Source organism: Mesoplodon bidens (genome assembly GCF_964165515.1).
Source record: "Mesoplodon bidens genome assembly, contig: HAP1_SCAFFOLD_96, whole genome shotgun sequence".
Taxonomy (NCBI): domain Eukaryota; kingdom Metazoa; phylum Chordata; class Mammalia; order Artiodactyla; family Ziphiidae; genus Mesoplodon; species Mesoplodon bidens.
In genome coordinates, this window is record NW_027671845.1 from 390,825 (window position 1) to 415,751 (window position 24,927).

The 24,927-nt window shown below is 45.4% G+C and overlaps 1 protein-coding gene and 1 pseudogene across 2 annotated transcripts in view; both read left to right on the plus strand.

Moving 5' to 3' along the window:
• LOC308610912 (centrosomal protein of 78 kDa-like) overlaps positions 1 to 24,927 on the plus strand; it is a 460,151-nt pseudogene that overhangs the window by 298,710 nt on the left and 136,514 nt on the right. The window lies entirely within an intron of this gene.
• Positions 1 to 24,927, plus strand: part of LOC308610923 (forkhead-associated domain-containing protein 1-like) — a gene marked incomplete at its 3' end in the record, with an annotated part of 110,605 nt that overhangs the window by 52,389 nt on the left and 33,289 nt on the right. Inside the window, 5 exon segments of the mRNA XM_081259906.1 lie at positions 2,392 to 2,501; positions 5,591 to 5,827; positions 17,995 to 18,118; positions 21,780 to 21,910; positions 24,152 to 24,241. Coding sequence (XP_081116032.1) covers positions 2,392 to 2,501; positions 5,591 to 5,827; positions 17,995 to 18,118; positions 21,780 to 21,910; positions 24,152 to 24,241 — 692 coding nt within the window.

Here is a 24,927-nt window from a genome sequence, read left to right on the forward strand (position 1 = left end):
CTTAAAGTGCCTGCGTCCCCATATCCGCCGTCCCACCGCCCCAGCCCTCCCGACTCTCCCTGGGGCTTCTCCCCACTGGGACCTCCGAAGTATCCAGCATCTAGAGTTAAGCCGATTTGGTCATACATGGCCCTTAGGTTCTTTTTGATAAATAACAGTAGCCGGTAAAGAAGTTTGGGGCAGGTGAGGGGTAACTGCTCCCGCACCTCCCTGCCTGGGTGTAAGGAAAGCAAGTCTCAGAGCAAATTCTAGCCCCACAAAGACTTTGAGTAAACACACCTTCCCCAGTAAAGGGACCCCATCGATCAGCCTGTTCTGTAAGTTTGATGAAGTCCCCCCTCCGGCCATCATCTTGCAGGGAAGCGTCCCTCAAGACAGCCACGACAGGGTCGCAGAGGCAGCCGGAGTCACCCCTAGAGATGGCATCAGACGCCAGAACTCTAAGCTGAGACTGGACAGGGGCCCAGGTAGGGTCAGACCCCGAGGCCCTCCCTGGGGACACAGGCCAGTCAGTACCTTCCTCCAGTGAGAGCCGATTTCTTGAGGAATATGAAAACAGATGAAATCTTCCTCCTGAAAACTCAGTTTCCAAATTGAGATGCGCAATCAGTGTAAAATAAACCCCAGATTTCAAAGGCTTCATGCCTCGAAGAAAAAGAATATAAAATATCTCCATATTTTTTGTCGATTACATGTTGAAATGATGCTTTTTAATGTATTGGGTTAAATAAAATTGATCATTAAAAAATTCCTCTCTTCTTTTTACCTTTTTCACGTGACTACTAGAAAATTGAAAATTGCATTCTGTAGCTCCCATTATTTCTCTATCAGGCACTGCTGCTGTAGTCAGTTAGGACTTTGCTGCTCAGGATCCAAGAGAGTCAGATGGGGGCAGTGAGCTTCAAATAAAAGTTTTCTAATCATGGACCTAGTTGGGGAGGTGGAGGGAGAGAAAATGGGCAGCTGCTGAAGTTCCAGGCCCTTCTGTTCCTCGCGCCCCAGGGAACACTGTGGCCAGGGCTGCTCATTCAACACGCAAGGCTGTGCATTCTCTGGGCACCACAGGCCATCAGCTATGTCCACTAGAGGTTCTGGGGTCCACAAAGAGGTTTGAGACCTGGCTGGGGGGCAGGAATCTTTGACTCTAAAATGCATAAATAAAAAATACAGAAGCAAAATGAATAAATGATGAATGTCCACAAACATGACAGTGAGTGCTTCATTCATCATTAATGTTAATACTCATTAAAGTTTCATCACCACTGAAAACAATTTGTTCAGTTTCTCACTTCACAAGAAGATAAGAATGTGCAGTGACTGTCCAGAAACCATAGTCACTTGGAAATTTAAAATACGCTGCTTGGGCCCAAGTGATCTCACACGTAGAATTATAGAAATCTTTACAAACGTTTCTACACCAATAAAAAGAAATGTATTCAGTGTTGATGTGAGTGAATTGCGAGATGTCTGATGTGATACAGAGTGGGGTCCCCAAACACAATGCCATAATCCCTGAAAGTCATATAAAAAGGCCTTGTAATACTGGGGTAAATAAGAAAAAATATAGGAAAGCTTAAATGGCCATCAAGTGGATCCTAGTTAAACACGTTTGGCACACTTGTACAATGGACCCCAATGCTACCCTGGAAAAGAACCAAGTACAGCCTCAAATACTGACATGGGAAGATGTTTTTGATATTGTTAGCTGAAAAGTAAGCTGGATAAGAATCTCTATCATGTAAATGCATTTTTGTTTCTTGAAAAGATATGGCTGCAATAAAACAAACAGAGCTAATGTTTAGGGCTAAATGCTCTACTTGAGGGGTCAGCAAACTTCTCCTGTAAAGAGCCAGAGAGTAAATACTGTAGTACTTGTGGGTCACATGGTCTCTGCTGCAACTACTCAGCTCTGCCTTTGTAGCTGGGAAGCAGCCATAAATAATATGTAAATGAATCACTGTAGCTGTGTTGCAATAAAACTTTATTTACAAACATAGGCAGAAGGCCAGATTTGGCCGCAGGGCCATAGTTTGCCAAGCCCTGCTCTATATCATTATTCTATTTAATCTCCAGATAGCCCTTTATAACAGAGACTATCAGGGATCCTGAATTATGTATGTGGAAACGAAGGCTTAGAGAGAGCAAATGACTTGCCCAAGGTCCTCAGCTCTTATGCAGCATAGAAAAAAGTCTGGAAAGAGACACACCACAGTGCATCAGTGCAGTTAACGCTGGGGAAGAGAAATGAGGCAGCTCTTACCCTTTCCAGTCCTCCTGTAATGCTTTCAGTGCATAAGTCTCATGAATGTGAAGGTTAATCTGAAAATATTTTTTAAGACTTTGGGGAAACTCACTGTCTCCTCTGCATTCTCTGTTGACCTTGTGTGTTAGTGTGGACCAACGCGGCGGAACTGTCGGAACAATCAGTGGCCGAGGAAAGTCCTGGGACAGGGCCCTACAGAGAAATTTTTGTGGACCAGGACCTGTCCCAGCACGATAAGGTGAGGGGTCTTGGGGAAGCACAGAGCTACAGCAGCAAGAGGGACCATGGAGAGATTGCCACTGCCTCTTGTTCTCTGTGTCTCAAGGACTGTCCCTTTTTCCTACTTCCAAGAAACCACCTCTTCCTCCCAAGACATTCAGCCAGGTTTGGCCACTGCTCACTTTATCCCAAATAACATCTACAACTACAAGGTACTGAGCACCTACTCTGTGCTGGGCCATGTCCTGTACACTTGACATTTATTAGCTCGTTAATCTTCACCATCTTCAAAAAAGATTGCATCACCCTCACTTTGCAGATGAGGAAACTGAATCTCAGAGAGGTTCAGTAATGTGTTCAAGGCTGCCCAGTGCAAGGAGCAGTGTTAGGATTCAAAGCGAGGTCTGGTTAGCTTCTCAGCGGGTACTTCTAACTCCCACACAGTAATCACTTGGTCAACCTTCAGTGATGGAACAGTGATGCAAAAACACGTTCCTTGCAGGAGGACGTGAGCCCTGAAGTCAGGGAGGCGTGGGCCGAGAGACTCATTAAAGAACCAGAGAGGTTTAAAGCAGGGATGCGAGCAGAACAGGTGGATTCAAGCCATCCTGGGAAGGGCCCAGGTCAATTTCTCCCCACTTAGACACAACTCGAAAGTTACTCTAAAAGAAGGAGTCTATAATATCTCGCTTTCCTTCAGGGCCAGGGCCTGCTCCTGCAGCAATTCTCAGAGTTTGTGAGGAGCAGACCTACCTGGGGTTCTTGTCAGACACGGAAATCCAAACCTTCAGGAGGCAGGGGGTTCCAACCCAGGCATCCTGGGACCAGACTCTGAAAAATGTTGCAGAAAGGCGAGAAGCCACACTCAGATTCTGTATTTATCGCTGTGTAACAAGCCATCCCAAAACTTAGCGGCTTCCAACAGCAATTCATTATTCCCCAGAATCTATGGGTTGACCTGGAAGGTTCCTTTGCTCGTGTCCCCTGGCCTCACTCATGCGGCCTCAGTAAGCTGCTGGCTTGGCCAGGCTGGTGGTCGGTCTCCATTGGCCTCCTTCCCACATCTAGGGCCTCAGCCAGGACGCCTGGACTGGTGCGCCCCTTTGTGCATGTGCCTTTTCATCACAGCACGGTGGTCTCGGGGTTCCCAGGGGGCCAGAGCAGAAGCTGCACAGCCTGTAAGAACTTGCCTGGAGATCATGCAGCATCACTTCCACTCCATTCCGTTGGTTAAAGCTAGTCACGGGGCCAGCCCAGACTAGAGGGTGGGGAAATAGACTGGATGGCAAAACTGCAAAGTATTTGTAGCCATTTTTCAACCTGCCTCAATTTTAACTTGGAAATATAGTGCAACCACTATAATTTTTTCTATTTATAGAAAATTTTTATAAGCCATTTATCATTTTTTCTATTTATAATAGAAATAATTCTTTCTCTTGATAAGTCGTTTATACCCTGACTTGCCAGGACTCCTTCAAGTGACAATAAACAAATTAGCTTGAGGGGGAGCATTGATTAGCTCATCTTATTGGAAAATTTAAAGGGCCACTAGCTTCAGGTATGGCTAGATCCAGGAGCTTGAATAATGTCATCAGAACACCTCCCCACTACCAACTTCTCCCCTCTGTTTCCCTCAGTGCCTGGCTTTCTTCATAAGGCTGGCTTTGTGTGTTAGAAAAGACAAACTCAGGCAAACATGCCTACATGATCCAAAAGAAGGCAAGATCCTCTCCCTCTGTAATCGATGTGTGAAATCTCTGATTGACCAGCTTGGGCCACATGCACATGGGGAGGTGGGACAGGAAGGAGCAGGGCACATGACTGACAGTCCTACCCAGACCAAATGGAAGGAGGAACACTCCCTCCAAGAAGGGCAAGGGGACCCTCAGCAGGAAAGCAGAACCCACAGCTGTCCACTGCCCTCTGCAAACTTCTTATATTCCAGCACTGGCACGGGGCCTGGCACTTAGTTGCTGCCCGATGAATGTTTGTTGCATGAAAAATGAATAAGCACCTGGCTGATCATAACAGGGTGAAACAGGGGAAACTGCCCAGGAGTAGGGAATATGTCTGATGCTCTCTCTTGAAGTTTTGCCACCAACTTTCACAAGGACCCAAAGGAAGGCCCCTGGCAGCAGCTGGCAATGTCAGACAGGCTTTCTCGTGAGCGAGACCCTGTCCTTCCCCAGGTCACGGAGCTAGCAGGTCGTGAGGCTGACTGCACGGCTCTCCTGGGAATGAGCTGGCCCAGAAATTGCCCGTTTACCTCCTCCCGTGACTGCTTTGGAAAAGGCCTCTGGGGAATTTCTTCTTCTTCTTCTTCTTCTTCTTCAGTTTTTCTGACATTTTATTGATAACGTCTGGTGAGAAGTTTGGGGGAATTATTTTTTCCTTTTTTGGAAAACCTAACCAATTCTTTGGCTGCAGAGCTTTTTCACTGGAGAGATGGAGGACAGGGTGAATTATACCTGTGGGTACAGTCTACCAGCAATTTTGTTTTTCCAGCCAAAAGTTTACATGAGCCCATGCAAATAAATCAGTATTCCTGTCTCATTTACTTTCCAGATTGAGTTACCTGGAAAAAATTCATACATGAATAGCCAAAAGAGGCAGGAAATATTAGAAGAGAGGAAAGGGAAAACAAATAGTTCAGAATGTTTTAAGTTAAAACAAATAACCCTCATTATAGGCAGAATGTGGTCAAACAGAATGTTGTTTTCCTAACTACCTTTTTAGGTCCCCAGTGTGCTAGGCTGAATATTATAAATGAAAACACTCTAAGTAAACTTTCTAGCAACAAAAGTTCCCAAGTGGGATGGTTGTTCTTAATATGAAAGTCTAATTCTCGGGGAAAGGAAAGTTTCCGTACCTGTGAGGTATAGACATCCATTACAGGAGTCTATATACAGTTACCTCATTTTAACCCAATTCTTGTCTCTATGAGATTTTCCAAGTGACAGAGATAGCCTTGAAAGTCTGCTTTTTCCCTCCCTGCCTGCCCTCACCTTCCCAAAGAATGATACCATATTTTTCCTGTCTTTCTTTAAATGGGCTCAGCCTTACACCCAGACCCACACCTAGTAAATTTCCCATCTGGCCTCCACCCAGGATGAAATAATTCTGCTGCTGGGAAAAGAAGTCAGCCGTCTCTCCGATTTTGAACTTGAATCTAAATACAAAGACACCGTGATAGCAAGCCTGCAGAACCAAGTGGCCAACCTGAGCCAGAAGCTGTTGGAAACAGCCACCTCCAGGCAGAAGGAGAGGGTGATCCCGCCCAAGTTTCAGGTTCTGCATGAAGAGGACGATGCCCAACAGAGAGAGATCCAGAGCTTGAAAAACCAGGTAGGGCTCAGAGACAAGTGGGTCGGGGCCTTGGGGTCACAACACAGGGTGACAGCTCTCAGGTAGAGCCTGGGGGGAACCACCCGGGTAGTTAGAAATGGGCAGTCAGCACAGCATGGTGAGGAGCACAGTTCCAGGGAGTGCAGGGTTGGCAAATTTCTAGCCTTGTAAGAACAATATTAGATTTCATTAAGTGCCTACCATGTTCAGGCCCCGGTGCAGGTGCTTTTGGTGCATTAGCTTATTTATTTATTTATTTATTTATTTATTTATTTAATTTAATTTATTTATTTATGGCTGCATTGGGTCTTCGTTGCTGTGCACGGGCTTTCTCTAGTTGCAGTGAGCAGGGTCTACTCTTCACTGTGGTGCATGGGCTTCTCATTGCATTGGCTTCTCTTGCTGCAGACCATGGGCTCTAGGCACGTGGGCTTCAGTAGTTGCAGCATGAGGGCTTCAGTAGCTGTGGCTCGCGGACTCTAGAGTGCAGGCTCAGTAGTTGTGGCCCACGGGCATAGTTTCTCCACGGCATGTGGGATCTTCCTGGACCAGGGCTCAAACTCCTGTCCCCTGCATTGGCAGGGGGATTCTTAACCACTGCACCATGAGGGAAGTCCCCTCATTAGCTATTTAAACCTCAGTCTTCTGACACATGCCATTCTACAGATGAGGAGACTGAGGCACGCTCAGAGATGCCCAGGAGCTTGTTACAGCTTGCACAGCAAGTGAGAGACAGTGATGTGATTTGGGCTCAGCTCTGCCACCTTGTACACCTCATGCTTTCACACCCGCTTTGCATTTCCACCCAACTCCTGTTGCTTCAGTGACCACTTCTCACACCCACCCGGACCCAGCCAGAAAGAGCTGGAGATGGGGAGAAGGAACCCCACAGTGTTCCAAACACTGAGGCCTTTATCACACCCTGAAGGCAGCTGCTGGTTCATTTATAGGGAATTTCACCAAAAAATCTCCACCCAGAATGTCTGGATTTACCAGTCAATTTCCTTCCTCCTGAAACTAAATCCAAAAGAAAAAAAAAATTTTTTTTAAGTTTTAAAGAACTACTTTAAAATTGGCCACTGATCTTGTACATAAATTATATCTCAACAAAGTTGATAAAAAAGCAATTGGTCATTGATGAATTTTGGCCTCAGTGCATAATTCTGCTTAAAACCGTAGTCAGATTTGGTTCAACATGGCGGAGTAGAAGGACATGCTCTCACTCCCTCTTTCGAGGACACTGGAATCACAACTAACTGCTGAACAATCAGCGACAGGAAGACACTGGAACTCACCAAAAAAGATACCCCACATGCAAAGACAAAGGAGAAGGCGCACTGAGACAGTAGGAGGGGCGCAATCCCAATAAAATCAAATCCCATCACTGCTGGGTGGGTGACTCACAAAGTGGAGAACGCTTATACCACAGAAGTCCACCCACTAGAGTGAAGGTTCTGAGCCCCTCGTCGGGCTTCCCAACCTGGGGGTCCAGCAATGGGAGGAGGAATTCCTAGAGACTCAGACTTTGAAGGCTAGTGGGATTTGATTGCAGGACTTTGGCAGGACTGGGGGAAAGAGAGATTCCACTCTTGGAGGGCACACACAAAGTAGTGTGTGCATTGGGACCCAGGGGAAGGAGCAGTGACCCCCATAGGAGACTGAACCAGATCTACCTGCTAGTGTTGGTGGGTCTCCTGCAGAGGCAGGGGACAGCTGTGGCTCACCAAGGGACAAGGGCACTGGCAGCAGAAGTTCTGGGAAGTATTCCTTGGCATGAGCCCTCCCAGAGTCTGCCATTAGCTCCACCAAAGAGCCTGGGTAGGCTCCAGTGTTGGGTCACTTCAGGCCAAACAACTAACAGGGAGGGAACCCAGACCCACCCATCAGCAGACAAGCAGATTAAAGTTTTACTGAGCTCTGCCCACCAATGCCACAGCCAGCTCTACCCACCACCAGTCCCTCCCATCAGGAAACTTCCACAAGCCTCTTAGATAGCCTCATCCACCAGAGGGCAGACAGCAGCAGCAAGAAGAACTACAAGCGTGCAGCCTGTGGAACAAAAACCGTATTCACAGAAAGACAGACAAGATGAAAAGGCAGAGGGCTATGTAGCAGATGAAGGAACAAGATAAAACCCCAGAAAAACAACTAAATGTAATGGAGATAGGCAACCTTCCAGAAAAAGAATTCAGAATAATGATAGTGAAGATGATCCTGGACCTCAGAAAAAGAATGGAGGCAAAGATCGAGAAGATGCAAGAAACGTTTAACAGAGATCTAGAAGAATTCAAGAACAAACAAACAGAGATGGACAATACAATAACAACAACAAAAAAAAAACCACACACTAGAAGGAATCAATAGAATAACTGAGGCAAAAGAACGGATAAGTGACCTGGAAGACAGAATGGTGGAATTCACTGCTGCAGAACAGAATAAAGAAAAAAGAATGAAAAGAAATGAAGACAGCTTAAGAGACCTCTGGGACAACATTAAACACAACAACGTTCACATTATACGGGTCCCAGAAGGAGAAGAGAGAGAGAAAGGACCCGAGAAGATATTGAAGAGATTATAGTCAAAAACTTCCCTAATATCAGAAAGGAAATAGCCACCCAAGTCCAGGAAGCAGAGAGAGTCCCATACAGGAGAAACCCAAGGAGAAACACACCGAGACACATAGTAATCAACTTGGCAAAAATTAAAGAAAAATTATTGACAGCAGCAAGGGAAAAATGACAAATAACATACAAGGGAACTCCCAGAAGGTTAACAGCTGATTTCTCAGCAGAAACTCTACAAGCCAGAAGGGAGTGGCATGATATACTTAAAGTGATGAAAGGGAAGAACCTACAACCAAGATTACTCTACCCAGCAAGGTTCTCATTGAGATTCAATGGAGAAATCAAAAGCTTGACAGACAAGCAAAAGCAAAGAGAATTCAGCACCACCAAAGCAGCTCTACAACAAATGTTAAAGGAACTTCTCTAAGTGGGAAACACAAGAGAAGAAAAGGACCTACAAAAACAAACCCAAAACAATTAAGAAAATGGTCATAGGAACACACATATCGATAATTACCTTAAACGCGAATGGATTAAGTGCTCCAACCAAAAGACACAGGGTTGCTGAATGGATACAAAAACAAGACCCATCTATATGCTGTCTACAGGAGACCCACTTCAGACCTAGGGACACATACAGACTGAAAGTGAGGGGATGGAAAAAGATATTCCATGCAAATGGAAATCAAAGGAAAGCTGGAGTAGCAATACTCATATCAGGTAAAATACACTTTAAAATAAAGAATGTTACAAGAGACAAGGAAGGACACTACGTAATGATCAAGGGATCAATCCAAGAAGAAGATATAACAATTATAAATATATATGCACCCAGCATAGGAGCACCTCAATACATAAGGCAATCGCTAACAGCTCTAAAAGAGGAAATCAACAGTAACACAATAATAGTGGGGGACTTGAACACCTCACTTACACCAGTGGAGAGATCATCCAAAGAGAAAATTAATAAGGAAACACAAGCTTTAAATGACACAATAGACCAGATAGATTTAATTGATATTTATAGGACATTCCATCCAAAAACAGCAGATTGCACTTTCTTCTCAAGTGCGCACGGAACATTTTCCAGGATAGATCACATCTTGGGTCACAAATCAAGCCTCAGTAAATTTAAGAAAATTAAAATCATATCAAGCATCTTTTCTGACCACAGTGCTATGAGATTAGAAATGAATTACAGGGAAAAACCTGTAAAAAACACAAACACATGGAGGCTAAACAGTACGTTACTAAATAACCAAGAGATCACTGAAGAAATCAAGGAGGAAATCAAAAAATACCTAGAGACAAATGACAATGAAAACACAACGATCCAAAACCTATGGGATGCAGCAAAAGCATCCCATAGTTCTAAGAGGGAAGTTTATAGCTATACAAGCCCACCTCAAGAAACAAGAAAAATCTCAAATAAACAATCTAACGTTACACCTAAAGGAACTAGAGAAAGAAGAACAAAGAAAACCCAAAGTTAGCAGAAGGAAAGAAATCATAAAGACCAGAGTAGAAATAAATGAAATAGAAACAAAGAAAACAATAGCAAAGATCAATAAAACTAAAAGCTGGTTCTTTGAGAAGTTAAACAAAATTGATAAACCATTATCCAGACTCATCAAGAAAACGAGGGAGAGGACTCAAATCAATAAAATTAGAAAGGAAAAAGAAGTTACAACAGACAACGCAGAAATACAAAGCATCCTAAGAGACAACTACAAACAACACTATGCCAATAAAATGGACAACCTGGAAGACATGAACAAATTCTTAGAAAGTTATAACCTTTCAAGACTGAAGCAGAAAGAAATAGAAAATATGAACAGACCAATCACAACTAATGAAGTTGAAACTATGATTAAAAATCTTCCAACAAACAGAAGTCCAGGACCAGAAGGCTTCACAGGTGAATTCTATCAAACATTTAGAGACGAGCTAACACCCATCCTTCTCAAACTCTTCCAAAAAATTGCAGAGGAAGGAACACTCCCAAACTCATTCTCTGAGGCCACCATCACCCTGATACCAAAACCAGACAAAGACACTACAAAAACAGAAAATTACAGACCAATATCACTGATGAATATAGATGCAAAAATCCTCGACAAAATACTAGCAAACAGAATCCAGCAACACATGAAAAGGATCATACACCATGACCAAGTGGGATTTACCCCAGGGAGGCAAGGATTCTTCAATGTATGCAAATCAATCAATGTGATACATCATATTAACAAATTGAAAAAGAAAAACCATATGATCATCTCAATGGATGCAGAAAAAGCTTTTGACAAAATTCAACTCTGATTTATGATAAAAACTCTCCAGAAAGTGGGCATAGAGGGAACCTACTTCACCATAGTAAAGGCCATATATGACAAAGCCACAGCAAACATCATTCTCAATGGTGAAAAACTGAAAACATTTCCTCTAAGATCAGGAACAAGACAAGGATGTCCACTCTCACTACTATTCTTCAACATAGTTTTGGAAGTCCTAGCCACAGCAATCAGTGAAGAAAAAGCAATAAAAGGAATCCAAATTGAAAAAGAAGAAGTAAAACTGTCACTGTTTGCAGATGACAGGATACTCTACAGAGAGAATCCTAAAGATGCCACCAGAAATCTACTAGAGCTAATCAATGAACTTGGTAAAGTTGCAGGACACAAACTGAATGCACAGAAATCTCTTGCATTCCTATACACTAATGATGAAAAATCTGAAAGAGAAATTAAGGAAACACTCCCATGTACCACTGCAACAAAATAATAAAATACCTAGGAATAAACCTACCTAGGGAGACAAAGACCTGTATGCAGAAAACTGTAAGACACTGATGAAAGAAATTAAAGATGATAGCAACAGATGAAGAGATATACCATGTTCTTGGATTGGAAGAATCAATATTGTGAAAATGACTCTACTACCCAAAGCAATCTACAGATTCAATGCAATCCCTATCAAATTACCAATGGCATTTTTTAGAGAACTAGAACCGAAAAGCTTAAAGTTTGTGTGGAGACACAAAAGACCCCAATAGCCAAAGCAGTCTTGAGGGAAAAAAATGGAGCTGGAGGAATCAGACTCCCTAACTTCAGCCTATACTACAAAGCCACAGTAATGAAGACAATATGGTACTGGCACAAAAACAGAAATATAGGTCAATGGAACAGGAGAGAAAGCCCAGAGATAAACCCACGCACCTATGCTCAACTTACCTATGACAAAGGAGGCAAAGATATACCATGGAGAAAAGACAGTCTCTTCAATAAGTGGTGCTGGGAAAACTGGACAGCTACATGTAAAAGAATGAAATTAGAACACTCCCTAACGCCATACACAAAAATAATCTCAAAATGGATTAGAGACCTAAATGTAAGACCAGACACTCTAAAATTCTTAGAGGAAAACATAGGAAGAACCCTCTTTGACATAAATCACAGCAAGGTATTTTTTGATCCACTTCCTAGAGTAATGGAAATAAATACAAAAATAAACAAATGGGACCTAATGAAACTTCAAAGCTTTTGCACAGCAAAGGAAACCATAAACAAGATGAAAAGACAACCCTCAGAATGGGGGAAAATATTTGCAAAGAAACAACTGACAAATGTTTAATTTCCAAAATATATAAAGAGCTCATGCAGCTCAATATTAAAAAACAAACAACCCAATCCAAAAATGGGCAGAAAACCTAAATAGACATTTCTCCAAAGAAGATATACCGCTAGCCAAGAAGCACATGAAAAGCTGCTCAACATCATTAATTATTAGAGAAATGCAAATCAAAACTACAATGAGGTATCAGCTCACACCAGTTAGAATGGGCATCATCAGAAAATCTACAAACAACAAATGCTGGAGAAGGTGTGGAGAAAAGGGGACCCTCTTGCACTGTTGGTGGGAATATAAATTGATACAGCCACTATGGAGAACAGTATGGAGGTTCCTTAAAAAACTAAAAATAGAATTACCATAGGACCCAGCAATCCCACTACTGGGCATATACCCAGAGAAAACCATAATTCAAAAAGCCACATGCACCCCAATGTTCATTGCAGTACTATTTACAATAGCCAGATCATGGAAGCAACCTAAATGCCCATCGACAGACGAATGGTTAAAGAGGAAGTGGTACATATATACAATGGAATATTACTCAGCCATGAAAAGGAACAAAATTGGGTCATTTGTAGAGACGTGGATGCATCTAGAGACTGCCATACAGAGTGAAGTAAGTCAGAAAGAGAAGAACAAATATCATATATTAACGCATATATGTGGAACCTAGAAAAATGGTAAAGATGAACCAGTTTGCAGAGCAGAAATGGAGACACACATGTAGAGAACAAACGTATGGACACCAAGGGGGGAAAGCGGCGGGGTGGGGGTGGTGGTATGATGAATTGAGAGATTGGGATTTACATGTATACACTGATGTGTATAAAATGGGTGACTAATAAGAAAAATATAAATAAATAAATAAACATTTAAAAAAAAGAGATAGAAAAAAAAAACCGTAGTCAGTGCTTGGGGGCCTTTGTTCTCTTGTGCTCTGTTTACTGTCTTTCCCTCTGTAACCGATTCTAGGTACACAGTTTCAGTCCTAGAAATGGTGCTCTAGAAAGGGCACAGATTGTGTATGGTGAACCTAGGAGATTCTAGCAGGAAACTGTAGGCTCCATGAAGGCAAAGGTTGGGCCCAGTAACCTTCTAGAACTCTGTTAGGACTGTGGCTGTTTGTTTGTTCTTTATTCATCCATCCATCCATCCGTCCATTAATCCAAATAAATATTTTGGGGGGCCTATTCCGTGCCATGCCCTCTTCCAGGCTCTGAGAATTCAGCAGAGAACAAGACAGACATGATCCTTCCCCCTGTTATGCTCTACTGAGGGAGACAGAATAAACAAGTCAACAAATACATGCTCTAATATTTAAAGGAACTAATGACTCTCCTTCAAACCTGGTTTTGAAAAGCAATGAAAGTAACAGGTCCTGTAGGGATTATTAGTGCAAACAGCTACCTTGACATGTAGCTGACACATTAATGAGCACCTTTTTCTTGAACTGAACCCAATTTTGCTGAAATATTCCTTTCAGTTATTCTCCCATTTCAGAGCTTTCCTGAGAAAATGACATGTCTTTTTCAGGTACATGGATGAGGCTGAATTATTCCCACATACCTTTTTGTTTTTTTGGCCATACCACGCGGCTTGCAGGATTTTAGTTCCCTGACCAGAGATCAAACCCAGGCCTCCAGCAGTGGAAGCACAGAGTCCTAACCACTGGACTGCCAGGGAATTCCCCACATACCTTTTTTTAAATAATTGAAATATATTTGACATAGAATATTACATAATTTCCACGTATCTTTGAATATCAGCCGGTCCCAATTTGAGTATTATTTAAAGTGGCTGCCGATATCTGGGGGAAAAATGTTTTTTTACAAAGATATTATCTAGAAATAATTACACTGACGCATCGTGCTGTTGCCGCCCCTACCCCTGGAGCTTCACTTATAACTGAAGAAGAATATTTTATAGCAAAGCATATATGAACCAGAGGCTCCATCGGTTTGAACTCAAATCGAGTTTCATCCACTGACATTTTAGTTTCTTAAGTATTCTACAGCCTGCAGAGCATTCCACCAGAAGTGTAAGCCACATGGCAGGTTGATTTATGGTTCTGATTACTTTATGTGTTTTCCCTGGTCCCCGAAGGTGTGTGCATAATGATTTGCTCTCGCAGATCTTCGATCTGCTACAATATCACTAGAAAATTCTTACCTCCATGTGCTCTTATACGCCTGTGGTAATTAGAAGCCAAATTATCATCCTGAAACAATCACTCCTCCTAGCACTCTTAACTTTCTTATGATTCAGTGCCCATTTTGTTACACAGCTTAACAGACATTAAACATCTTGGAATTTATGCCATTACAAACAATATGGATATTTACTTTGATAGTAAAAGTATCAAAGAGGTTTGAAGACTCTTTGGAGTTTTCCAGCAATCCGAAATCCTAAAACTCTGACACTCAGATTGAAATATTTTCAATCTGTCAAAACCACTGGAGTCTTAGAGGGGAACGTATGTTCTCCCTTCTGGAAGTTTGTCTCTGTGTGTTCTATCTCTGGTATCATGCAAATAAAAGCATTAAGCTGAGAAGAGCTTACAAACACTTTCAGTGTTCCAAGGACCTTTTATGGAAAAGTTGTATTTCCCCCCAACAGAGAAAAGTAAGATGTGAAAGAATTGTTTCACTCAAAGTTTCCAAAGCACAAACATGCAAAAGTATAGCCTTGGGGAGAGTGGGGGTCAGAGTGGCCTGTGTCCCTGCAACTTCTATCATAGACCCCCCCCAATAATGTCTCAGGTGCCCCAGGGAAAAGGTAAGTGTAACTGCCCCAAATGTCCTAGACTCTGAACCATGATGGTGCATGAAACGAGTCAGAAAACTTGTGAGACCTTGACACTTCTGTTAATTCTACCAGAGTAATAATGACAAGATTTCCAAGGACACAAACCAAGACCAAAGGCTGTGAGCGCCATCTGGTGGCCATATCAGCACGCCCGAACTCCATTACCTGGGCATGCCCACCACCTCCCCCCAATCTTTTTTTTTTTTTTTTTTTTTAGTGTGATGCCTGCAACCTGGTCTGATGGTAAACAGGGAAATTCCTGTATTTCTTCTTTTGGAGGGATTATTTTTATTTAAGATAGTGAGTCTCTATTTACTCTTATAACAGTTATATTTAATTTAATGCACGTTTTTAAGTTTAAAAAGGGAGCTGCTTCTACGAAAAATGCTAAGAAATTATAGTGGGACTAGCCAAGAGACATGGGAAAAATGGTGAAAGTGGTATATGAATGACTGAAGTTTAGGAACTCTCTTCGGGTGGGGTTGCCAGATAAAGTAAGGACACCCAGTTAAATTTGAATTTTAGAATTTCGTTTTAGTGTGTGTCCCAAATATTGCATGGGACACATTTGCACTGAAATATTATTCATTATCTGAAATCCTAATTTAAGTGAACATCCATTTTTCCTCCCCTAAATCTGACAAACTTACCTTAGGAGAACAATGAAATTGCACCCATAACTTCCCTGGTGGCACAGTGGTTAGGAATCCGCCTGCCAGTGCAGGGGACACGGGCTCGAGCCCTGGTCTGGGAAGATCCCACATGCCGCGGAACATCTAAGCCCGTGTGCCACAACTATTGAGCCCTCGTGCCACAACTACTGAAGTCCGTGCGCCTAGAGCCCATGCTCTGCAACAAGAGAAGGCGCTGCAATAAACCTGTGCACCGCAACAAAGACCCAACACAGCCAAAAATAAATAAATAAAATAAATAAATTTATTTTAAAGAAAAGAAAAGAAATTGCACCCTTCTCCTTGTCACTTCCATTTTGATCTATCAAAACAAGCTAGTGGGGCTTCCCTGTGGAGCAGTGGTTGAGAGTCCACCTGCCAATGCAGGGGACGCAGGTTCGTGCCCCAGTCCAGGAAGATCCCCCATGCCATGGAGCGGCTGGGCCCGTGGGCCATGGCCACTGAGCCTGCACGTCCGGAGCCTGTGCTCTGCAACGGGAGAGGCCACAACAGTGAGAGGCCCGCGTACAGCAAAAAAAAAAAAAAAAAAAACTAAAACAAAACAAGCTAGCTCTTGTCCTGTCTACGGATTGTGTGGCATTTATGCCCCAATAAACGTGTCCCTGTGTTAGTACTGAGGCCTGACATCTGAAAAATCACAGGGCAAAGGCCCACAGTGCACCTTGAGGTGGGAAAGTCCTGGCCACTCAGAACAAGCAGTCTGGCCACATCAGACCGAGAGGGAGGGGGTTCCAGGCCCAGCTCTCTTTCCTGGCCTCTCGGGTACCTGCTCTGTGGAGGCCGAGGCCTGGCAGCTACTTTCGGGACCTTACCAACGTTGCCTTTGATGGAGAGCCTTCCACACCCCACATGTAGACCTAGACCCCTGGAGGGGGGCCCGCCCTTGAGGGGGCTCTGAGCCATGGACTTAGAGGGTGCTCACAGCAGCCATAGATAGAGCCGACCTGTGGTCCTCCCACCCACGATTCCTGTATTTCCTCTTTTTTTTCTTTTTTTTTTTGTGGTACACATGCCTCTCACTGTTGTGGCCTCTCCCAGTGCAGAGCACAGGCTCCAGACGCACAGGCTCAGCGGCCATGGCCCACAGACACAGCCGCTCCGCGGCATGTGGGATCTTCCCGGACTGGGGCACGAACCCGCGTCACCTACATCGGAAGGCGGACTCTCAACCACTGCACCACCAGGGAAGCCCCTGTATTTCCTCTTAATAACAACCACACTGGCGTTTAAGTGAGCCTGGCAAGGCTTACAAATGCACACATAAAGATTACCAACTACCTTCCCCAGAGACGGACGAGGGAAGCTGAAGCTAAAACACCCTGTGAGGGCTTCCCTGGTGGCGCAGTGGTTGAGAGTCCGCATGCCGATGCAGGGGACACAGGTTCATGCCCCGGTCCGGAAAGATCCCACATGCCGCGGAGCGGCTCTGCCCGTGAGCCATGGCCGCTGAGCCTGCGCGACCGGAGCCTGTGCTCCGCAATGGGAGAGGCCACAACTGTGAGAGGCCCGCGTACCGCAAAAAAAAAAAAACACAAAAAAACCCCGAAACAAAACAAAAAAAACACCCCGTGGGTAGTCAGAGGAGAGGACCGTCACAGCTCATCCCCCTGTGCCGTGTGCCAGGCATGATCTGAGCACTTGTACACATGTTAACTTATTAAAATACTTCTCACAATCCTATCAGGTTGGGACTACCATCGCCCCGTGTACAGACTGAACAAAAGGAAACAGAATATGGTGTCCTCCTTGTGTTCACAAAGCCCGTTAACTGGCAGAGGCAGGATTTGAAGGCCACAGTCCGGCTCCCGAGTCCATGCCATGCTTTACAGCCTCCAACTTCTCACGCTCATTCCTAGAGCCACCTGGGAAGGAGGAACCAGGCAACTAAAGACTGGGTTTGAATCAGACACCACGTCTGACCAGCCACATGATCCCGAGCAGGGGGCCTCGCCTCTCTGAGTCTCAACCTGGCTCCCTCGCAAAATGGGCACATTAATGGGAACGTCAGCCTTCAGCAACGCTGTGACGAGTATCAGTGTAGCATGTGTGAACGGGCTCTGTAAACTCTGGAGTGTTCTGTGAGGTATAAACTACCCTCTATTCTCATTAGAGGGAATTCATTTCATAACCTGCTCCCGGCTCTTGAACTTTGCTGTGCATCCAGTCAGTGCTGGATGATCTGGAACCAACAGCTGGTCTATTTATGGCTGAAAACCCACAGGTCATAGGAAGACAGCAGCACCGGAGCCCCTGAGTGGCCACAAAGATAAGGTTCGTGTCTCGAGGACCGATGACATGGTGGTCACTGAAGGAACAGGCCCCTCCTGCCCCTTCCACTAGTTACAACTGAAAACCTTGGTTTCCCCAACACCCCAATCCAATGTCAACCCGACTCTTTGCCCAACGTTGGAGAAGTACCGGCGTGTCCTGCAGGCCTGGCTGGCCCCCTCTGACTGTGTATTGCCTCCTTCCACAGATCAGTGCCCTACAGCAAGGCTACAACCAGGTGCTGTGCCAGACCCTGTCTGAGAGAAAATTAGAAGTCACCTCCCTGAAGCACGAGGTTGAGAACTTAAGGAGGGACGCCGCCATCACGTCAGGTGAGGCGCTTCTGCCTTCAGGCCCCAGAGCTTCTGCCCTCCCCCTGCAGACATCACCAGTCAACCAGCACACCTGTGCCCTTGACCTGGGTGCAGCCTCAGGGATCACCCCTGTCGGTGCATTAGAGTTCTCCCTCAGTGGAGGTTTCTTGCCGCCCAGTTCCGAGGGCAGGGCCAGGTAAATATTTGAGAGAATGGTATCTCTTGGCTACAAGGTCTCCTGAGCACTGGCCCCACCAGGGAGAACACAGGTCGCCTTGTGGCTTGGGTGGTTCCACAAAGCAGCCTGAGTGCAAACTAGAGCGTGGACAAAATGGGGTCACTCCTTTAAGGCACCCATGGTCTCACCCATTTCAGCCGAGTGCACTTGGGCCCAAGGGAAACCATTTTCTAATTTGATCAGAGGTGGTTCCCTGATAAAGGGCTTGGGTTGGGAGAGGGGCAGCCAACACACAGCTGTGACTGAGCTTTGATTCCCTGGATTCCTTCATTGCTTCCACATGTTTCTTGAGCTCCTACTAGGTGTCAGGCCCCGTTCCAGGCTCCGGGGAGGGAGAGCCAAGCAAGACAGTCAGATTCCTGTACTCACAGATTCGGGAGGGGGTGACAGACAATAAAAGTAAATGGATGAATAAACAAGCCCACTTCAGAGAGCAGTGGCGCTGTGGAGAAAATAAACTGTGTGTCGTGGTGGCCAGCGCTTCAAGGGGGGAGGCCAAGGGGGACCAGCTTAGTGGGTGTGCAACCATGGAACTCAGGTGGGACTTGAACCCGTGGGCTGGGACTCGAACCCAGTCAGAACCCACTATCTTTTAATCGAGATCACGCATCTGGTCTCGGGACTTACCAAAGCTCAGGTTCATTATGTCTCATCGCAGAAAGAATTCAGTGAAAGACAAAGTAAGAAGTGGATTTCTTTAGAGAGAAACACACTCCACAGACAGAGTGTGGGCCATCTCAGAAGGCTAGAGGCCCCCAAATATGGGGCGGTTAGTTTTTATGGGCTGGGTAATTTTATAGGCTAATGAGTGGGAGGATTGTGACAACTCTAATATTTTGGGGAAGGGGCGGGGATTTCCAGGAATTGGGCCACCACCCCCCTTTTTTTTTTTCTTTTTCTGGACGCGGGCCTCTTGCTGTTGTGGCCTCTCCCGTTGCAGAGCACAGGCTCTGGACACGCAGGCTCAGCGGCCATTGCTCACAGGCCCAGCTGTTCCGCAGCATGTGGGATCTTCCCGGACCAGGGCACGAACCCATGTCCCCTGGATCGGCAGGCAGACTCTCAACCACCGCGCCACCAGGGAAGCCCCACCACCCACTTTTTGACCTTTATGGTCAGCCTCGGAACAGTCCTGGTGCTGGTGCATGTGTCATTTTGCTCATGTATTACAATAAGCCTGTAATGAGGCTCCAGTTCCCCTGGAAGTCGAATCATACACCCCCTTGGACCTAGCCGATTCTAACCAGTTTATGCTGCATCCTCCACGGCTATGTCCTTCTTTTAGAGAGGACCTGTTTCAGGTGGGCAAGGACAAGCCAAGGGCAAGCGAGTCTGCGTGGAGTGAACAGGGGATTGTGAGGCTGGGCAGGGTCGGGGGGTCTGGGTTTTTATTCCAAGGGTGTTGGGAATCCAGTGGAGTTTTTTAAGCAGAAACTGACATGTCTAGAGACCTGAAGAGGAGGGACCACTCACAGACGAGGGCAGGGAGAGAAGCAGGTGACAGGGAGGAGGCAGTGAGCCTCGGAGGGGCACATCACTCTGAAAGCAGCCAGCGCGTAGCAGGAAACATGCCCACAGCTGTAGAAGGCAGGCATAGCATTGAGTCGCACGTGAATCCCCATCTCTGTATGAATCTGTGCTTTTCTTCTGCCTCACTCTGCAACTTAATCACACCCAGCCCCACCCCCTGCTACCCCCAGGTCTCTGCTTATGCTCCTCCCTCACTTGGGATGTCCTCAGATATTTTCTGAGCACCTCCCCCAGGCTAGGTGCTGTTCTGGGCACCAGGAATGGAAGGATGAACTCGCTGGTCCTCACCTTCCTCCCGTATGTCGGCCAGTGAAACCTCATCCAAGCATCAAGCCTGTCTCAGATCCCACCTTCTCCGATCAGGGAGTCGGACAGACCTGGGTTGGGATAACGCTTGAGATGGGCTGGACCCACTCAAAGTGTGGCAAGCCCCAGAGGGATTTCCAAGTAACTGAACTGTGTCCTGGAGGCAAAGCTCATTTTTAAAATGAAATTCTGGAGCATTTTGTGCTTTATTTCATAGACATTCTTGATTGATACCTACCACTAAAACTAGGCCTGATGTTCTTTCAAGAAAAGAACTGTAGGAGATAACCCAATACCACTGCATTTATGCACCCTTCTTCCCACTTTTATTCAAAATGATACTACAATGCAAGAGGGAAGAGATATGGGGATATATGTATATGCATAACTGATTCACTTGGTTATAAAGCAGAAACTAACACACCATTGTAAAGCAATTATACTCCAATAAAGATGTTTAAAAAAATGGTGCTACAGTAATGGAGTAGTTATCTATTGCTGCATAACAAGTTACCCCAAAATGTAATGGATAAAACCCCAACCAATATTTATTATCTGCCCCAGTTTCTGTAGTTCAGGAATTTGAGCGGGGGGTGACTTAGTTCTCATGAGTTGCAGTCAAGATGTCGGCTGGGGCATCAGTCATGTCATCTAAAGCCTCGGGGGGAGCCGGAGGATCCCCCTTCAGAATGGCTGCTCATGTGGCTATTGGCTGGAGGCCTTAGTCCCTCAGCACACATGCTTCTCTCTAGGGCTGCTTGAGTGTCCTCATGACACAGCAGTTGGCTTCCCCCGGAGTGAGTGATTCGAGAGAGAGCAAAGAGGAGGCCACAGTGTATTTTATGACCCAGCCTGGGAGGAAACATTCCATCATTTCCACAGTATCATATTGGTTACCCATGGCAGCCCTATTCAGGGTGGGAGGGGCTACACAGGGCATGAATTCTAGGTGGTAGGGATCATTGGGGACATTTTGAAAGCTGGCTGCCGAGAAAAATAATAGGCGCCCTGTAACAAACATAATTTAGCCACTTTGAGTTCTTGGGACATACCGCATCATTTGACCCTTACAATAACTCTGTGTGGGACAGACAGTGGGAGGTGAAATAACTTGTCCAAGACCACCAAGCTAATAAGTGGTAGAGAGGGGTCCAAACTCAGAGGACTGTGAAACCAACCACCCCATCAATAGTGTCCAGCAGTGCCCTCTGCCACACGCCCGTCTCCTGGCCTCTGGAGAAGAATTCCTGGACCTTCCCTGTGCTGGGCCTTTGTTCCCCAGGCCCATGGTGTGGCCTCTCCTCCCAGCTTTGCCTGGCCTGTGCCCACAAGGGGCCCCCAAAGGCTTCTCCTCTCGCTGGTGCTGACTGCCCCTCATTCTCACTGAAGCCTCAAACCCTGTTCCGTGGACTTTGCTCTCATTCCCATTCCTGCTCTGGGACCCTTGGAAAAAGCCTCCCCAGTTCTAGGAGGGCACCGGTGGTGGGCCAGACTTGGAAGGTCTTGTCCAAACGTTGGCTGACAGCCATGGTGTTGCCAATAATCCTTCCTGCCTCTTTGACCTCCATGAGTCTTTTGTTTTGGTTTGGTTTGGTTCTTTTACAGAGATGGTGTCATCTTTGCAAAGAGACGTGTTAGTAAAGGATGGTCAAGTTCAACAACTACAACAGGAGGTGAATCAACTGAAAAGTGAGAACAAAGAAAAGGATCACCAGCTCGAAGCCCTCAGCTCCAGAGTGAGTGTCGGGTCATCAGCAAATTGTAGCTGCGAAAAGCAGACACAGTGGAGTCACATGACACACGGTGGTGAGATGAGGCCAGTGCCCAAGGACACAGGGAGGGTAGCTGCTGGGCAGGTGGCCAACTTCTCTGAAGCCTTTCAAAGGACAGTGTGTATGTGGCTCAGAATAAGCAATATATATTTTCAAATCCAGCAAACATTTTCTAACCCCTATTATAAATGAGTTTGTTTAATCCCAGCAACAAACACACCTATGAGCATATACTGCCAGTACAAAGTTTAACATTAAACAGAATACGATCTCTCTGTGAGCAAGGATGACCACACGGCTGCATCATGGTCCCAGCACCACTGGTTCTCATAATTGTCTTCAAAGCAGAATATCTGAAGATCCAGATGCAAACACGCAGACTCTCATTTCTTCCTTAGACTTTAGTGTGTAGAATGTCTCTATGGAAGACGAACGTGGTAGGCAAGCAAAGAGTTTTTTACATGTAACTGACTATTTGCAACTCTTGCCTTCAATGCTAACTTTAGAATCCTGCCTCTATAGGATAAGATTTCTCAGTATTTGTATGATGTGCCTGTTTCTGTGAGTCAAGGTAAAACCTCAAAGCTTTCATCTCAGGTGGCAACTCAGAGATTCCCAGAGGCTACCCGATAGCTAGGTCTGCATGGGGGTGGGGTGAGCACAGATATTGAGGTTCCAAGGAAAAGGCACAATAAGTAACACCTGGTACGTAGTACCATACCCAGTTTGTAGCTGGTGAAAGGCACTGCACGAGCTTTGGGATCAGACAGACCAGGGTCCAATCCCAGAGCTTTCTTTCACTGTAACTTATTTGGCCTCCATTTCCCCATCTGTGAAATGGGGATGACAAAATCGTTTTCTGAGAAGTGGGAGGCTGGTTTTAGTTGTGCTCTTCTGCCTCTGCCCTGGGTTGGCTGCCTGGCCAAGCCCTCTGCATTCGTTTCTCCCAAGCAGAGTGTCTTCCCAGGCATGTGCTATAGCTGTTTAATGTGGGGTGTGTGTGTGTGTGTGTGTGTGTGTTGGGGACGGGAAGGGGATGCAGATGTGGTGCTAAGTAGAAGGAATCTGCAAAGACAGCACCTGCTTGGCTCGTCTACCTCCTGAAATGCATTTGGATGATTTATGTCCCCGTTTCCCCTTACTCGTTGACCTCGGAATGAGGTCCCTTTTCCTCTAGACTGTGCTGGCCAATAGAAGAAGGGCTCGTCACCACCAAGGGTTCTGCTCTTGTGAACATTTGATATGCCTTTTTTTTTAATGACATACATCATGTGTGTTAATTTTAGAAAAATAAGTAGATGACATTGAGAAGAAAAAATAAAAAGAGAGGAGAGGAAATGCTACCTTGAGAAATCAGTGTTAATATTTTCATGTATGTTCTTCCAGTCTTATTTCTATATATTGCCTAGAAATCAATCAATCAATCATTTTATAGTGAATTTATACTATGCACATTATTAAAAATTTTAAATACTTACTATTTTCCCATGCTAATAAATCAACGCTCTTATCATTCGTCTTAAAAGCTACATACTTTCTCCTGGATGTACCCAGTGTTATAAAGTGGTCTGCTGTTCTAAACAACACTTGGGTTGTTTCCTCTTTTTTTTTTTTTCTTCCACTGTTACGGACAATTCTGTGAAGAGCATCCTTGAAACTACAGATTTACTTATTTCTCCAGTCATTGTCCTTAAGGTACATTCCTAAAGTGGGAATTGCTGGGTCAAAAGAAGGCACATCCATTCTTATGCCCTTAATGCCTGTTGCCGAGCCGCCTTCGGGCAAGACAGCTCCGTTTACCCCTCCACACCAGTCGGGGCAGTTGTGTCTTTGAGACTCAACCTGCACAAAAGCCGTAAGATGGACCCGAGCTCACTGGCTCGGGCCCCTCCACCCTCACCGGTCACAGCGTGAAAACATCCCAATTCCTGCACCCTAAGTACCCAGACTCTGCAAAGCTGGATTTCCCCTGCAGTGAAGTTTGCTAACTTTGAAGAGGAATTTAGATGCTCTATTCCTCAGAACTCATGAGAGGGGTGAACTGGGAACGACTGCAGGATCCCGTGCTCCCATCACACAAATGGTCTTACCTCTCAGAATTCAGAGGTGTGATTGGGTTATACAGCAGGAAACACTCCTGGGCGTGAACACAGGTACTTGGGACCCCCAGCCAAGCCCCCGTGGCCTTGTCCTTTTTCTCCACAGTGCTCAGTGCTGAAAGAAGAGTTACAGAAGGAAGATGCCCAGAAGGAGAAGTGGGAAGCCCAAGAGAAAGAGTTAAAACTCTGCAAAACCGTGCGTTGAACCTCCTGACCCCTAGGTGTCCACTGAAAGCCTGGATTGTGACCTTGAGTGTTTTGGAGGGGTTCCTTGGCCCATTAGCTAGCACAAGCTCTGGGGCTTTCTGGGTGTTTGTCTGTTAATGTAGTCTCCTAATTCTTTGATTTGCTAGCCTCAAAGAGATGGGTGAAAAGACCATGGAAAACACACGCTCCCCAGATTTTCTGGGCAGTTGGCTCAAGGCCCCTCATCAGGATTCCCCTGGGGAAAGGGACGAGAGGTGGCCACCGTATGCTGCTAAAAATTCACCGTGGTCCCTACCCCTGGACTTGTGATGCCCAGACTTTCATGATCCATTGTCACAAGTTTTATCACGGCCCTGAACACTGTTATTAACACAACTCTTCTTGAAGTATTTTTGCTTAAATACATTCAATTTTACAACAATTCATAAAAACAAAGTAAAAAGCAAATGTATCACTGGCCTTGTATGGAAGGTGAACATAAAAATTAATACAATGAAAAGATGACCACTTAATGTAAATGTTCACCCCCTGTACCGGCCCGAACACTCGTGCACATCACCAGGCATACGTTTTCCATCCGTTGGGAAGGACGGTGCCTGGGACGGGGGGAGGAGACGTGTATTCTTCTCTCTGTCAGGAGCACACTTCTCTGCCTCAAATGAGAAAAAAGAAAAA